This window comes from Myotis yumanensis, unplaced genomic scaffold (genome assembly GCF_028538775.1).
Source record: "Myotis yumanensis isolate MYYU_CA2020_CCGP unplaced genomic scaffold, mMyoYum1.0.hap1 SCAF_11, whole genome shotgun sequence".
In the NCBI taxonomy this organism is placed as follows: domain Eukaryota; kingdom Metazoa; phylum Chordata; class Mammalia; order Chiroptera; family Vespertilionidae; genus Myotis; species Myotis yumanensis.
In genome coordinates this window covers 65,167,787-65,185,521 of record NW_027223762.1, presented here as the reverse complement: position 1 = coordinate 65,185,521, position 17,735 = coordinate 65,167,787, and the positions used below count along the sequence as shown (strand labels likewise).

Sequence of the window (17,735 nt, the reverse complement as noted above, 5' to 3'; positions counted from 1 at the left end):
TATTGCTTAAAGTTTTACAGAGTATTACATATGTCTCCTCCCCTCCCCCCCTTGACATTTCCCCGGCCTCCCCTACCCCCCAGTGTCTTGTGTCCATTGGTTATGCTCATATGCATGCATACAAGTCCTTCGGTTGATCTCTTACCCCCACCCCCGGGCCCCCAACCCTCCCCGGCCTTCCCTCTGCAGTGTGACAGTCTGTTCGAGGCTGCAGCACTTTTTCTTTCCTGCTGTACATAGAGCATTGACAGCCAAGCCTCCCTTCTCCGACATCGCCCAACTCCAACAATTTGGTTCTCCACACGTTGTTCATGGAAAAATGTCTCTGTTTTCCCAGGAAACTTCAGTTCTGGACCTGACAACCCTTTCATGCTGATACAGCAACGTGATAAAACCTCTCTCAGGTTTCAAACAAAGAGAGAATGTGAGGCAGTTTGTGATGCTGTGAATATTGCCTGTTTTTTTGTTTTTTTGTTTTTTTGTTTGGTTTTTGCTTTTGTTGCTGGTGAAATGGATGATTAGCACAATTTTAAAACATAAAGAGGCATCAAGAGTGCTACCAAGACTAAGGGTGTGAAAGAAGCAATGACCACAGGCAGTTGAAGAGGCAGGAAAACGGGCTGATTTGGGTGAAGGAAAAGCAGTTCGCCTGTGGCAGCATTTCCAGGCAGTGACATGTGACCAAGCGAAGATGCCACAGGCTGCCCTGAAAGACACCCCTGGACCAGTGCTGAAGGGGGTGGTTTGATAAATGTAAGAAAAGACGTGTTTGTTCATAGGTTAAACAGTGCGTTAGACATGTACCGTATATAAGAAAGGTTAAAACGGAATCCTTTAGGGCCCTGGAATGGATTAATTCCATTTACATTATTTCTAACGGGAAAAATGATTAAGTTTTGGAACAAATCACTTCTCCAACAGCCTTCTGCAACGAATTAAATCAGAGAGGCGAGGCTCCATGGTAACGCCATGAACTTAAACTCTATTAGAAGCTCTGTGGCCATGGGCTTTAATTCTATTCTGAAGTGCAAGGGCAGCAATGCCTCCTTTGCCCACTCCGTCAACCTTTCCTGGGAATGTATTTCCTCCTTCAAAGAGGTGAGGCCACCGGGCAAGGCTGACCTGGAAAGAGGTACATTGGTCTCATATGTTCAAAATCCATCATTCCCAGCACAGATGAATCCTTCGAACCAATAGAAATGGGGTTGAACCATCTTAATGCAGTAGACTGGCTTTCAAGCTCTACCCTGGAACACAGCGAAAGAAAACACGTGCCGTCTCAGAGGCCAGACCTGCTGTGGAGCAGGACACGGCCGTGGACAACGGGGAGTGTCCCCCGCCGCAGGATGTCACAGCACCCGCCAGGGCCGCGTGGGTGCTGTCAGAGCTGGACTCGCCCTCCCGTTTGAGCCCTCGGTCACCAGGAACACGTGTGGTGATGTCTTGTATTCTCAAGTGTGTCCTTTCTGGAGAAGAAAATGTTGTCAGTAGTAATAGTAGCTTGTCCCTCTGCCAGTGTTTATTTTAAGTAAAAAGTCAGACGTCCATTCCACACGTTGTCTCAGAAGAACATTGTAAGTGTCAGGCACTGGGAGGCCTGGATACCCCCTCTCCTTCCTGCACATGAGGAGCGCCAGGCCCCAAAGACAAGTGAATTCCCAGGCGAGGGGCATCTGGCAGGGCACTTTGGGGTCAGCCAGACGTTCTTTCAGGTACAAAGCCTTTCTCTTAAAACTGTTATGCTTAGGTTAGAGTTCCCTGTGTCTGTCTCTGTCTCTGCCAGTGACTCTCTCTCTCTCTCTCTCTCTCTCTCTCTCTCACACACACACACACACACACAAGCACAAATACATAATAATGAATGGGTGAACAGCAAATGAAGACGTGCCAAATCTTGCAATAACAACCAAATCTAAGAAAAAGATTCTCCTATAAGAGCAGGAGACACCTACTTAGAGGTTGGAGATTACAGGCAGTAGGAGTTGGCCATGGCAAGAACCATGGGCTAGTTTGAATGTGCAACTTAGATCAAGCGGAAAGAGACCTCACAGTCAGCATTCTGTACCGCCTCACGCCGCCCTGGGCGAGGATGCCGCGGCCCCAGCCAGGAGGTTGTCTCTCAGAGTCTTCTCGCCACTTTTTGCTTTTTCTCTTTTTCTACAAACTGGCTTTCTTGGCTTTTCTGGTTTGTATGAAGGAAAACAGACACCTTGCATCTCTCAAAAGGAGTTCAAAGCAGAACAGTACCTTCTTTTGTTTTGACTCATTGATAACATAGAAATCAGCTCTGTGCATTTCAGGCTCGATGTGCAGTCAGCCAGGTCTGGGGTATCTTCCAGGCCCACACCTATAAGACGCGGCGGGGTAAGGGGTGGGGGGTGGGGGTGCGTGTCAGCAAATTGGTTTTCTTCCCTGAGAAATAGAAGCATGCGATCCACTGAGAAATGCCAACCCAAAGACATTTATATAAACAGAGAAAGAGTGGCTGTGGTGTTGAGTTAAATATTCCAGTATATTCAGTCTATTTCCTTAAGGTAACATTGCATTCTAATCTAAGGTGTGTTGATCAAAAGGATGATATAATATAATGCCAGTTTCATCAATCAAAGCCATTTAACCACAGATATACCAATGCCATGTTATCTTATTACATGTAAAGTTGTGCTTATATCTTATTGGGAAAGCCTTATGAAGCCCACTTTGAGAAGCAAGCTGAGTTTTCTTACAAATACATTTAGCTTTTTTGGAATGTAGTACTCCCAGAATTTTATGCTTGAAACAAATCTGAGTAAATCAAAGCAAAATTTACCATTAATGGGCTAGGGCAGTGGTCGACAAACTGCGGCTTGTGAGCCACATGCGGCTCTTTGGCCCCTTGAGTGTGGCTCTTCCACAAAATACCGACTTCTGCGCATAGGCCACGAAGTTTCAATCACACTGTACGTGCGCACCCGCATGTGGTATTTTGTGGAAGAGCCACACTCAAGGGGCCAAAGAGCTGCATGTGGCTCGTGAGCCGCAATTTGCCGACCACTGTGCTAGGGGAATCATTCTGAATTATATCAATACTTTTCATATATGGAATAATAAAATATTACAGTTCAAAATAATGGCTACTAATACATTTCCATGAAAATATAGAAATATGGTTAGGGTATCTCATATGGGTCTTTCTTGGTTGATGGAGATTGAGAAATGAGACTTGAAAGAGACTGTATGTAGAGGGAGATGGAGAATAGGAAGGAGAGGAAAAGGGGGGAAAGATGGAAAGGGGAAGAGGGAGAGATCATTCAAGCAAAGCCCTCAGATGCTGCCCCGCTACTGAGACAGAGGAAGCGCAGACAGGGTGGCGAGCGATGGGGCAGAGTGGCCACCTCCTCGCCTTTGAGGCTGATGACTAGGAGGATCTCAGGGGCGCCTCCTTGGCTACTACACACACACACACACACACACACACACACACACAAATGGATTAGAACTCATTGCTCATTTAGCATGTGCTGGTTTCTCTTTGCACAGCAACGTGGGAACCACAGGAGAGGATCTACTCTGGCAACTTCCTTCATCATCTCTGCATGAAGACTGTTTCTTAGCGGGGATTTAGCCTGGTACAATGTCTCCTTTTCCCTTAGGTCATCTCTCTTGGTAGCCTTATTATTGTTTCTCGGACTGAGAGCTCTTGAGGAAGTGAAGGGAAGCATTTCTGACACGAATGAAGGGCAGTCACAAAGGTGAGTTCAGATTTAAGTAACATTTAGCAGCCAAAGTACACACTATAGCACAGGTGAGGAGTGGGAGTAGGATGTTGAAAAGGGAGAAGGACAATATGTTAAGACCTTCCAGCTCCACTGTGTAAGTTATTGCTCAGAGATGTCAGCCAACATTGTTGGGTCAAGCCCTTCTTTAAAAAAAATTAATCAATTAATTAATTTTGTAGTTCCACTTTATTTTATTTATAAATTATATTTTATTTTTATTGTTGACATTATTAAGATGTCCCCCATTTTCTTCCCCCTTGCCCCACTCCACCCAGACCTGCCCTCACAACATTGTTGTCTGTGTCCACAAACTGTGGCTGAAGAATGGAATAGGCCAAGGACAAACGAGTAGACAAGGACAAGTCAAAGAAAATAGTGTCTTTATCTTGAAGCAGTAGCTTTTTTTTTTTAAGGGAGAGTAGAAGAAAGAGGGAAAGACAGAAACATTGATATGAGAGAAACACATCAATTGGTTGCCTCCTGCACAAGCCCTGACCAGGGTCCAGGCTGCAACTAAGGTACGTGCCCTTGACCAGAATCGAACCTGGGACCCTTTGGTCCACAGGCCGACACTCTCCACTGACCCAAATCTGTTAGGGCAATAGCTTTGTTTGAGGGATGAATTAAAAGATTTAGGTCAATGGTTCTTAATTTCATCATACCTACTACTCTTTTTTGTTATTGCCAATTCTCACCTTGAGGATATTTTTTCCATTGCTTTTTCAGAGGGGAAGGAAGGGAGAGAGGGACAGAGAGAGTGCCGGAAGCCGGTCCATCCTTGCTGCTTGACACGGTTGCTGCAGGGAAGAAACATCTGCACAGCATATGTCTCGGGGGACCTGGCATATATGGCATACTGTTCTTAATATGTTTGCTCACCTTCTTGGCACTATGTGTTTTAACCAAGGTCACCTCTCTGAGAAATGTTGTTTCCCCAGGTAGGGATTTTTCCCTGAAGTTAGGGAGGGAATAAAACCCCTTAACTAAGTGCCAGGCGGGTAGTTAATCACTTTAACTACGAACAATCACGCTTAAGCTAGATACTCTTTACTCCCAGGAATGGAGATAAGAAACGCCCTAACCTTTGGAATAGAAATTGACAGGATTAAAATCAACTGGTATAAATACAGATGTAACAAGACAATAAAACACAGAACCTGGCGACCGAACCTGGCTGGAGAACCTAGCAAGAGAACCTAAACAGAACTTGGCTGGAGATCCAGAACAGAACTTGGCTGGAGATCCTGGCTAGAGATCCTGGCTAGGCTGCTGATCAACTGAACTCTGTCTCCGTGTCATTCCTTCTTCACCGACTCCGTCCACATCTTTGGGAACCCCTGGACCTGCTGGGGTTGGACCCCAGCAAGAGAGGGAGAGGGAAAGGTAGAGAGAGAGAGAAACAGAGAGACATCGATAGATGCCTTCTGCATGTGTCCCACCGGGTACATGCTCTTGATGGGAAACAAAACCCCTTCCACATGTGGGCTGACGTCTAATCACTGGGAACACTGGCCAGGGTGACACTGTTTTTCTTAAATATTCTATAACATCCTCTTTACTATCCTATAATGAAATTCACTGATCACAGACGTACCTATACAGGACATGAAACATTTAGCACAATGGTGTTATACTAACCATCATGCGAAGGGGAGGGACAATCCTCTATCATCAGTCCTTTATGTACTAAGTGGGCACAGCTGGCCTGGAAGAGACAGAGGAGCTGTCGGTGCAGGATGCTCGGAGCTCTGACTGAGGAGGCTGTGCGGGCGATGGGAGCAGTGGGCTCTCTGGAGATTGAGATATCATTGCCTTCGGTGAGATGATTTTCTCACCTTTTCTAAAACTCTGCTATACAGTATATGTATATATGAGGTTCTACTTCCCCTCAATGTTCATGGTGGCTGCATTTCTGGAAAATTCAAACACACTGAAACTGTACACAAAGGATTTGGGGATCTGTGAGGAGCAGGGGGCTCCGGTGGAGCTCTGTCCCATTCCTGCCTAGTAGGCTGTCTGAAAGTCCTGCAGGATGGGGGGCGGTTCTTATGCAGCGCGGTCCTGAGTACCACAGGGCTTCTAGCAGCCTCAGCTTCTGTCTGCTAAGCAAGTGGCTCCCAGACAGGCACCCGAGGCACTGCCACCTGTCCTGAGGCCCCTCACTTGGTGCCCCGCCCTTCCCCCTGGGACCCCTGCCGCTTGCACATGGGCTGGAGGAGCCCTTAGGGCAGCGGTTCTCAACCTGTGGGTCGCGACCCCTTTGGGGGTCAAACGACCCTTTCACAGGGGTCACCTAAGACCATCGGAAAACACATATATAATTACATATTGTTTTGTGATTAATCACTATGCTTTCATTATGTTAAATTTGTAACAATGAAATTGGGAGTCACCACAACATGAGGAACTGTATTAAAGGCTCTCGGCATTAGGAAGGTTGAGAACCATTGCCTTCGGGGCTCCGTGTTCTTGCTGGGTACCCAGTGTTTGTCTAAGGAGCATTGGCAGCTCCTTAAACACACAGGTTCCCAGGTCCCATTGAGTCTGCTCAGGAGACAGGGCTTTAGAAGGTCTGGAAGAGTCTGAAGCACAGCAGGTGTGAGCCCACTGGGCCAGCCGTTCCTCTATGGGATTCACGAGGTAGCATTTCCGGAACGGGGACCGGTGGCTGTTCAGCCTGGGTGTAAAGGAGGGTGAGGTCCCGGCATCAGTGCCCTTCCCACCCCTTTAGCACAGAGGCCAGCCCTGGCGGGGCTGCTGCTCTGAGCCCCTGTGCGGGCCCTGCCTCTGGGTCGGGTGGGGCAGCCTTGGAGATGGCTGGTTGGTGACTAGACCTCAGCTCTCTGCTTGTCTTCTTCGCACACTCAGCCCCCCACTTTTTCAAGCATGAGAAACACTCTCTCCAGGTCCCATCTTCTGATGTCCCATCCGCTGTGTCAGCTTCCCACCACCTTCAGGAGGACCCAGGACAGCAAAGTTGCCCTGAAACTGACGGCCCGCGTGCCTGCACGGACAGGCTGTGGGGAGACACACGGACGCTGCGCGGACAGACAGCCGCTGTGAAAAGAGCTGGGACAAGGAAGATAAACTCTTCTTAAACGGAAAGGATGAAACACCTGAAATCAAGTACCAGGACTTTCACTGTGTAGAGTCAAGTGTTTCATTCATTCATTCGTTTGTTCGTGTGTTCATTCAGTGCATAATTTAAATGCACTCAGCACTCTCAGGCTTTCTTCCAGACAATGATATACAGCGCTGGATAAAACAAACCCAGGCCCTTCCCTCCTGGTGCTCACATTCCAGTAGGGACAGAGGTTAATAAACAAAATCACAAAGTAGTACAGGAAGTTGATGGTGACGTGCTGTGAAGCACCAATGAGGGCTTCAGATGGGAGGGGCGTGTGCACGTGCGTGGGAGTGCACGTGTGCGTGTACAGGGCTGAGATCTAAGGACTGGCCATGCCCAGGTGGCGAGCGGGAGAGAAGCCTTGGGGGCAGGGCCTGAAGTCGGCAGCGCAGGGGGCGGGAAGAGATGCCGCAGCTGTCAGGACAGGAAGTGACTCCAGCTTGGACCAAACGTTTCGGCAGTGAGAGCCAGAGCCGCCCGCAGCCACTCGCCTGGTAATGATTAAAGTCGGCGTTTACGCAGGAAGGTTGAGAAACTGCTGGTTGCAAACTGACCTTTTGTTCCCTTCGAGTCCCTCCTTCCCGAGGACTATTGAGGTTTCAGTTCCTGATGGACTCAGGACTGCATGGGCTGCCCGATCCCGGGACCACGGTAGGCCCTCCCATCCCCCGGGTTCTGTAGACTTGAGTGTTTGTGCAGAAACCCCCGGCTTCTCTGTGGTTTGGCTGTGCTTTCGAATGAGGAATTGATCAGCGGTGGTGACGAGCCTGACTCTCTTAGCCAGTAATACCGACCACTCTTTACCAGAAACACTGTTCCCAAATGACAGCACACGAGGAGTGTGTGCCTCATAAAGCTCCTGTCACACTTGCTTATTTGCATAATATGCTGCAGTAACAAACACTGTCAGTGCATTGACTGTGATTTTCTCAATGACTCGCCAGTGCCCTGGGCAGGAATTCTTATGCCCATTTCCTAGGTTCAGAAAGCTCCAGTAAGTAGCCCAAGTAAAACAAACAGATGGCGGATAATGACCATCTCTGCCACTCACTACGTCGGACAATGCTTAAATGTGTTAACATATTAACTCATTCAGTCCTCACAGCAACCCATAAAGCAAGGACTATTATGACATTATTTTATCATCAAGGAGACGAAGGCATAGAGAGCTAGGTGGCTGCTCAGCACCCCAGCGGGTTCCGGTGGGTGGAGGGGCGTGGCCTGCAGCTGCTCCTGCCTGTTTCAGGGGGCTCCTCCTTTGCAGACAACGACACCCACCCTGCAAGGCGCAGTGTGCGTGGACAGACAGGCAGCCTCGGAGCGAGGGAGTCGCTGGGAGAGCAGCCTTGGAACGAGGGAGTTGCTGGGAGAGCAGCGGAGCGAGGCAAGCTCCTCAGGTTCTGGCCTGTCTGCCTGTCCATGAAACAGCAGGTAGTGATACTACTGTCCTGTAGGAGCACAAACCCATGTCCTATTAAGACTCTGACTCATTGGCAGACACTAGTAGGCACCCAGCATTTACGTGCTTCCTCCTCCGTGAATGAGCAGTCAGCAGGCCAGGCGGGAGAGCAGCTGGCAATGTTTTGGTGAAATAAGTGGGAAGCCCATGGCGGTTTGCACAGCCGCTGAGGAAGCCGGGCGGGGTAGGGCCTTGCCACCCAAAAGCAGCTCAGACCTGGCACCGTGTAGGCTGATAGTGGTGGGGGTGGGAGAGGGGCGTCACGTCAAAGCTAGAAGCTGGTACTGGGCGAAGTGCTGGGTGGGGTCATTGACTCTCCCATCAGTTTCCCGATGGCTCTCTCCCTGCACCTCCCAGGGATGCACAGGCTGCCACGCTGGCTGGAGAGCAGTGGCTCTGACTTGCGCTCAGGACCCTCACACTCTTAAACCTGGTGAGAGCGCTACAGAGATTTGTTTCTATGGTTTTGCTCTACTGACATTCATTGTGTCAGAAAAAAAACACAAAACTTAAAAATGAATTTTTATTGATAATTTAAAATAACAATAAGTTCATTACCTTTAACATAAATAAGATTCCTTTTATAAAATACTAGAGGCCTGGTGCACAAAAATTTGTGCACTTGGGAGGGTCCGGCCTGTGCCCTCTCGCAGTCTGGGACCCCTCAGGGGATGTCCAACTGCTGGCTTAGGCCCACTCCCTGGGGGATTGGACCTAAGCTGGCAGTCAGACATCCCTCTGGCAGCCCGGGAGCCCTCGGGAGATGTCCACTTGCCAGTGGGGAGCAGGCCTAGCTGCAGTCGGCCATCCTTAGTGCTGCTGAGGAGGCGGGAGAGGCTCCCACCACCACCGCTGTACTGGTAGCCGTCAGCCTGGCTTGTGGCTTAGCAGAGCTCCCCCTATGGGAGCACACTGACCACCAGGGGGCAGCTCCTGCATTAAGCGTCTGCCCCCTGGTGGTCAGTATGTGTCATAATGACCAGTGATTCCCAGTTGCTCTGCTGTTAGGGTCAATTTTCATATTACCCTTTTATTATATAGGATAGAGGCCTGGTGCATGAGTGGGGCTGGCTGGTTTGCCCTGAAGGGTTTCCTGGATCAGGGTGGGGGTCCCCACTGGGGTGCCTGGCCAGTCTGGGTGAGGGGCTGAGGGCCGTTTTCAGGCTGGCCATGCCCCCTTCAGGGAAGGGGGTCCTGCTGGGGTGCCTGGCCAGCCTGGGTGAGTGGCTGATGGCTGTTTGCAGGCTGGTCACAGTCCCTTTAGGGTGAGGGGTCCTGCTAGGGTGTCTGGCCAGCCTGGGTGAGGGGCTGATGTCTGTTTGCAGGCTGGCCACAGCCCCTAGCCACCTAAGCTCCCAGTGGAGGCTGGCTGGAAGCAGGTATCTGGGATTTATTTAGCTTCTATTATTGAAACATTGTTGCCTTTTGCAGAGACCACAGCCAGCCAGAGCAGGCAGGAAGCTTGGCTTCCTCTATCGCCAGGGCAACCAAGCCTCTTGCTTGCTCCAGCTCTGTGGCTGCCGGCCGCCATCTTGGTTGTGTTAATTTGCATATAGTCGCTCTGATTGGCTGGTGGGCGTGGTATGGTCAATTAGCATTTTTTTCTTTTATTAGTGTAGTCTAGGAGCCCAGCATGCTATTCGAAATCATGCGGTGCTGCCCACTCCCTCTCTGGCCCTTGAAGCAGCCACGGCCGCTGCTGATCAGGCCCTCCTCCCGTGCAGGTGCATGGAGGCCCCTGCCATCCTGCCCTCGATGCTGCATGTATAACCTCCTGTCCAGTCAACCCATTATGGTGTCCCGGTTAATTAGCGTATATAGATGTATTTTGAAAACAAAAAGCTTAGACAAGTGCATTGTTTCACATTGAATGGAAAGCTCTTTCCCACTTGTCTCCAGAAGGTGGGGCAGCGCAGGTCCATCTCCGTGGCCAGCCTTTGAGGGGTGCCCCACGGGCTCCAGAACTCTTGGTAGGGAACGTGTGTGGACAAGGCACACACTGTCTGAATTATTGTTAAAATTGTTTTTTTAAAAAAAATATTTTTATTGATTTCAGCCAGGAAAGGAGAGGGAAGAGAGAAACATCAAAGATGAGAGAGAATCATCAATCGGCTGCCTCCTGCACGCCCCCTACTGGGGATTGAGCCCCCACCCAGGCATGTGCCCTTGACTGGAATTGAACCCGGGACCCTTCAGTCCACAGGCTGATGCTCTATCCACTGAGCCAAACCAGCGAGGGCATTAAAGTAGTTTTGACGTCTGGATTCTTGAAAGGTCTCAGGGACTTTTGGGAGACACTCGTGCAGAATATCACTTCCTCTTTCACATTTTTTTAAGTTCTTAGAATTTCCTCTCAACTTTTCCCTCCTCATGGCTGCGCTCAACCAACGATCGCAACAGCTAGTGGTCCTTCTTCCAAAGGCTTGGCTTGGCACACCTGGAGATGGAGGGGCATGCTCTTTGGCCTTCATACAGCTCCCTCTCCCTCCTTCCCTGCCTTTCCTTCCTCCTCCCCTTTCTTCCCCACCCCTTCCTTCTCACCTGGGCTTCCCTCCGGTCTTTGTGACACACCTGGGAGTCCTCCCTTCAGGCTGGGGCCTCACAGCGGGTCTTGGCTCTAGGACAGTGGCCTGGCTTTTACCTGACAACATTCACAGTTCACTTCCTCAAAAGTCTTGATCGTGGTTAACAATGATTAATTCTGGGTTAGGTTTTATAAATATTTCAAAAACTTTCCCAAGCAAAATAAAAATAAAAATTTTGAGATGTGTAAAAGTGTTAGGCATGCTCAGTGCCGACTTCTGAAACATAGCAGAATTCTGCCTCCAACTGAGATTGAGCAATAGGGCCTGGATTTGCTTTGTGGTAACCACACAGTTTTGTATGAAGTATGTGAAACTCCAGTGTTTAAGACATTGGAAATCAGCCAATGGACAGGAGCCAAATGGGATGTGCCCTCCCATTGCTCCTGCTTGCGGGCTGGGAGTGTCCAGCCACGAAAGCATGTCCAGCCATTTCCACATGGCAGGGGGCCCAGGCACAGTTCAGATCCTCCTGAATCAAGGGGACAGGGCTGAGCCAAGGGAGATCACAGTGGCTCCAGGTTCCAGGGAGGGGAGGTGAGGAAGGAGCAGAGGACTAGCGAGGACTTCAGATGGGCAGGGTTGCCTTTTAGATTCAGTGCATGTGTGTGAAGAAACTACTGAGGCCAGAAAAAGAACTTTCCTAAAGTTAGATAGGACAGTGGACAGCGCAGCAGGCCAGGAATTATTCTATCCCTCCTGCCAGATCAGAAAGCCTCCAATTCACAGGCCCTCAGAGGAAGACAAAGAGGATCGTGCTTCAGCAGTCAGACAAAGTGAACCCCAGGGTGTAGGCTGCTGGGCCTTGCCTAACAAGTCATAAAAGAAGACTCAAGGAATCAAAGCATTTCTAAAACATGGCCCTGGCCAATGTTGCTCAGGGGTTAGAGTGTAGGCCTTCGCATTAAAGGGTCGTGGGTTGGGTTCCTGGTTAAGGGCACCTACCTCGGTTGCAGACTTGATCCTCTGGCCATGGTCTGGTATGTCCGAGAGGCAACCAATCGATGTGTCTCTCTCACTTTTATTCATTTATTTATTTATTATTTTTTAATTTTAATGCCCTTGACCAGAATCCAACCCAGGACCCTTCAGTTTGCTGGCTGACGCTCTATCCCAGTGATGGCGAACCTTTTGAGATCGGTGTGTCAGCATTTTGAAAAACCCTAACTTAACTCTGGTGCCGTGTCACATATAGAATTTTTTAAATATTTGCAACCATAGTAAAACAAAGACTTATATTTTTGATATTTATTTTATATATTTAAATGCCATTTAACAAAGAAAAATCAACCAAAAAAATGAGTTCGCGTGTTACCTCTGACAAGCATGTCATAGGTTCACCATAACTGCTCTATCCACTAGCCAAACCAGCTAGGGCTGTCTCTCTCACACTGATGTTTCTCTCTCCCTCCCTCCTTCCCTCCTTCCACTCCTAAATATCAATGGAAAAAAATATCCTTGGGTAAAGATGAACAACAAAAACAACAAAAATTACCATGTATGCTGAGAGTAGGAAAATGAGAAAAATCAATCAAAATCAACTAAAAACACACCCATGTTAAAATTAATAGGTGAGGACATCAGAATAGTTATTATAATTGTACTAGAGGCCCAGTGCACAAAAATTTGTGCACTCGGGAGGGGAAGAGGGGGTCCCTCAGCCCGGCCTGTGCCCTCTCGCAGTCTGGGACTCCTCGGGAGATAACGACCTGCTGGCTTAGGCCTGCTCCTGAGTGGCAGAGGGCAAGCCCAATCCCTAGGTGCAGCCCCTGGTCGGGCTCAGAGCAGGGCTGATTGGGGAGTTGGGGCGCCACCCCCTGTCATGCACAGAGCAGGGCGGATTGGGAGGTTGCGATGCCACCCTCAGTCACGCTCAGGGTAGGGCTGATTGGGGGGTTGGGGCACTGCCCCTTGTCACTCACAGAGCAGGGCCCATCAGGGGGTTGGGGCACTGCCCCCTGTCACTCACAGAGCAGGGCCAATCAGGGGGTTGGGGCACTTCCCCCCCCCCCCCCATCACGCACAGAGCAGGGCCCATCAGGGGGTTGGGGAGCTCCCCCTCTCATGCACAGAGCAGGGCCCATCAGGGGGTTGGGGAGCTCCCCCCTGTCACGCACAGAGCAGGGCCCATCAGGGGGTTGGGGAGCTCCCCCCTGTCACGCACAGAGTAGGGCGAGTAGGGCCGATAGGGGAGTTAGGGCACCGCCCCCTGTCACCCACAGAGCAGGGCCAATCAGGGGGTTGGGGCACCACCACTGTCACACTCAGGGCAGGGCCGATGGGGAGGTTATGGCTCTACCCCGTCACACACAGAGCAGGGCCCGTGGGGGGGGGGGCGTTGGGGCACCACCCCCTGTCACACACAGAGCAGGGTCAATCAGGGGGTTGGGGCGCCGCACCCTGTCACACACAGAGCAGGGCCGATCAGGGGGTTGGGACGCCACACACTGTCACACACAGAGCTGCAGGGAGATCAGGGGGTTTGGGCGCTGCACCCTGTCATGCTGATCTGGTGCCAGGAGGCCTCGTGGCTCCGCTGATCCCTGTGCTGGGAGGCATATTACCCTTTTACTATATAGGATAGAGGCCTGGGGGCCGGCTGGTTTGCCCTGAAGGGTGTCCTGGATCAGGGTGGGGGTCCCCACTGGGGTGCCTGGCCAGCCTGGATGAGGGGATGATGGCTGTTTGCAGCTGGTCACACACCCTTCAGGGTGGGGGTCCCCACTGGGGTGCCTGGCCAGTCTGGGTGAGGGGCTGAGGACTGCTTTCAGGCTAGGGGTTTTGACTGAAGCTCCCAGCCACTCCTTTTTTTCTTTTTTTTTTTTTCTTCTGGGCCAGCTTTAGCTCTGGCTCTAGCTCTGAGGCTTCCGCTGCTGGTTTGTTTGCAGTTCTATAATCGAAACAATGTATAACTTCAGCTCTGAGATCCCAGCCGGCTATATTTGTTAGAATGTTTCAAACTGCCAGCTCAGAGTCCGGCAAGTCAGGCGGGGAACGTTGGAGTCTGCAGTCACTGGAGCAAGCAAGCCTCATGTTCGCTTCCAGCTGCCTGGCTGCCGGCCGCCATCTTGGCTGACAGTTAATTTGCATAAGGATATGCTGATTAGCCAATGGGAAGGGTAGCGGTCGTACGCCAATTACCATGTTTCTCTTTTATTAGTGTAGATGCTATATGTTCAAAGAGCTGTGTAGAAAAATGAAAGATCCCAAAACAAAAAAGACCCATTTCTAACTTTTATTGATAAAAACTACAATATTTGAGATTAAAAAACATACTGGATGAGCTTAACAACAGTTTAGACATTGCAAAAGAATAGATGAATGAATTTAGAGACCGAGCAATAAAAACTAGCCAAATGAAACACAGAGGAGGGAAAACAAGTGAACACTCAAACAAAGCACCCGTGAACTGCAGGACAGCTTCAAGCAGACAAGTACACGTGTAATCGAAGTCCCCAAAGGGAAGGAAGGGAAGGTGACAGAACCAAGATTAGAAATTAATGGCCCAAACTTTTTCCAATTGGATGAAAATTGTAAATCCACAGATCCAGGAAATTCAATGACCCCTAAGAAACACATGAAAAATTATGTTTTATCAAAATTATGAAACCATGTGTCATAATAAATTACTTAAAGTGTTAAAAGAAAAAAAACCTTAAAAGCAGCCAGAGGGAAAACATCCCGTGGAGGAGCCTGCATGAGAAGACGGGCACTTTCCTGTGGAAGCAAAGCAGTTAGAAGACTTTGGGGCCTTATTCCTAAGGTCCTGAAGAAAAAAAAACCTGTCAACCTAGAAATCTATACTCAGTAAAAAGTATCCTTAAAAAATATGGCAAAACTAAACTGTTTCAAACATAAAAAACTGAATTCCTCCCTTGCAGACTCCACTAAGAAATATCAAACAAAACCCTTTGGCAGAAGGAAAAAAAAAATCTCTGGATATATCCAGAAGAATAAAAAGCACTGGAAGTGGCAATAAAATTATTATTAAAATTTCTTTTTTTTAAATATATTTTATTGATTTTTTACAGAGAAGAAGGGAAAGAGATAGAGATAGAGAGAAACATCGATCAGCTGCCTCCTGCACATCTCCTACTGGGGATGTGCCCGCAACCCAGGTACATGCCCTTGACCGGAATCGAACCCGGGACCCTTCAATCCGCAGGCCGACGCTCTATCCACTGAGCCAAACTGGTTTCGGCTTATTTAAATTTCTTTAAAAGAAAATTAACTCTCTAAATCAGCCGTGGGCAAACTACGGCCCGCAGGCCGGATCCGGCCCGTTTGAAATGAATAAAGTTAAAAAAAAAAAAAAGACCGTACCCTTTTATGTAATGACTAGAGGCCCGGTGCACAAAAATTTGTGCACTGGGGGGGGGGGGGGGGTACCTCAGCCCAGCCTGTGCCCTCTCGCAGTCTGGGACCCCTCGGGAGATAACGACCTGCTGGCTTAGGCCTGCTCCTGGGTGGCAGAGGGCAGGCCCAATCCCTAGGTGCAGCCCCTGGTCGGGCTCAGAGCAGGGCTGATTGGGGAGTTGGGGCGCCGCCCCCTGTCATGCACAGAGCAGGGCAGATTGGGAGGTTGTGATGCCACCCTCAGTCACGCTGATTGGTAGGGCTGATTGGGGGGTTGAGGCACCGCCCCCTGTCACACACAGAGCAGGGCCAATCAGGGGGTTGGAGCACTTCCCCCCCCCCCCCCCGTCACGCACAGAGCAGGGCCCATCAGGGGGTTGGGGAGCTCCCCCGTCACGCACAGTGTAGGGCCGATAGTGGAGTTAGGGTACCGCCTCCTGTCACACACAGAGCAGGGCCGATCAGGGGGTTGGGGCACCACCACTGTCACACTCAGGGCAGGGCCGATGGGGAGGTTATGGCTCTACCCTGTCACACACAGAGCAGGGCCCGTGGGGGGGGGGGGGGTTGGGGTGCCGGCCTCTGTCACCCACAGAGCAGGGCCAATCAGGGGCTTGGGGCACTGCACCCTGTCACACACAGAGCAGGGCCGATCAGGGGGTTGGGATGCCACACCCTGTCACACACAGAGCCGCAGGGCGATCAGGGGGTTTGGGCGCTACACCCTGTCATGCTGATCTGGTGCCAGGAGACCTCTCGGCTCCACTGATCCTGGTGCTGGAAGGCATATTACCCTTTTACTATATAGGATAGAGGCCTGGGGGCCGGCTGGTTTGCCCTGAAGGGTGTCCTGGATCAGGGTGGGGGTCCCCACTGGGGTGCCTGGCCAGCCTGGATGAGGGGATGATGGCTGTTTGCAGCTGGTCACACCCCTTTAGGGTGGGGGTCCCCACTGGGGTGCCTGGCCAGTCTGGGTGAGGGGCTGAGGGCTGCCTTAAGGCTTGCGATTGATTGAAGCCCCCAACCGCTCCTTTTTTTCTTTTTCTTTTTTTCTTCTGGGCCAGCTTTAGCTCTGGCTCTAGCTCTGAGGCTTCCGCTGCTGGTTTGTTTGCCGTTCTATAATCAAAACAATGTATAACTTCAGCTCTGAGATTCTGGCCTTCTATATTTGTTAGAATGTTTCAAACTGCCAGCTCAGAGTCCGGCAAGTCAGGCGGGGAACGTTGGAGTCTGCAGTCACTGGAGCAAGCAAGCCTCACGTTCGCTTCCAGCTGCCTGGCTGCCGGCCGCCATCTTGGCTGACAGTTAATTTGCATAAGGATATGCTGATTAGCCAATGGGAAGGGTAGCGGTCGTACGCCAATTACCATGTTTCTCTTTTATTAGTGTAGATGTTTACTTTGAATTTATATTAGTTCACACAAACACTCCATCCATGCTTTTGTTCCGGCCTCCGGTCCAGTTTAAGAACCCATTGTGGCCCTTGACTCAAAAAGTTTGCCCACCCCTGGTCTAAATAAAACTCATAATAGCATAGTGTTAGGTTGATAACATGTAAAAGTGAAATGAGTGACAAAATACAGCACACAGGCCCGCGGGAGAAATGGAAGCGCAGTGCTGTAAGGTCCGGGCATGGGAACTGATGTGTCACCACGGAGAAGCGTTCAGCACTGAATGCCTAACTTAAAAGGCAGAAAAGTGCCAAATCAGTGCTACAGCCTCCACCTTCACTAACTAAAAAAGAAAAATAAATTACACCCAAAGCGAACAGAGGATAAGAGAAAATAAAGAGCAAAGTAGAATGCAATTAAATAGAAAACAGAAACACAATAGAAACACTCAGTGACACCAAACGCTGCTTTTTTGAGAAGATCAATAAAATGAACAAATATCTGGCAAGAATGACTAAGAATTTCAGGAATTAGGTGATATCACTGCACTACCCTACAAATATTAAAAGAATAATAACAGATTATTGGGAAAAATTATGCAAAAAAACATTGAAACTGAGGTGTAATGGACAAATTTTTTGCTTATTTAATTACTAGAGGCCTGGTGCATGAATTCATGCACCAGTGGGGTCCCTCAGCCTGGCCTGTGGGATCGGGCTGAAACCAGCTCTCCGACATCCCCTGAGGGGTCCCGGATTGTGAGAGGTCGCAGGCCAGGCCGAGGGACCCCACCGGTGCACCATCAGGGCCGGGGAGGGACGTGGGAGGTTGGCCAGCCTGGGAGGGACCGCAGGAGGGCTCCAGGGCATGTTGGTCCATCTCGCTCAGTCCTGATCAGCTGGACTCCAGCAGCAAGCTAACCTACCAGTCGAAGCATCTACCCCCTGGTGGTCAGTGCACATCATAGTGAGCAGTTGAGTGGCCTTAGCATATCATTAGTATCTTACGCTTTGATTGGTTGAATGGCTGACTGGTTGACCAGACACTTAGCATATTAGGCTT

The 17,735-nt window shown here is 49.9% G+C and overlaps 1 protein-coding gene across 1 annotated transcript in view; it reads left to right on the top strand.

Annotated features, from left to right (window-relative positions):
• Positions 1–7,462: 7,462 nt before the first annotated feature.
• IL1R1 (interleukin 1 receptor type 1) overlaps positions 7,463–17,735 on the top strand; it is a 67,901-nt gene continuing 57,628 nt past the window's right edge. The window contains exon 1 of the mRNA XM_070429776.1: positions 7,463–7,536. Within this exon, the coding sequence (XP_070285877.1) occupies positions 7,495–7,536 (42 nt within the window). The 5' untranslated portion in view covers positions 7,463–7,494. The remainder of the gene's footprint in view (positions 7,537–17,735) is intronic.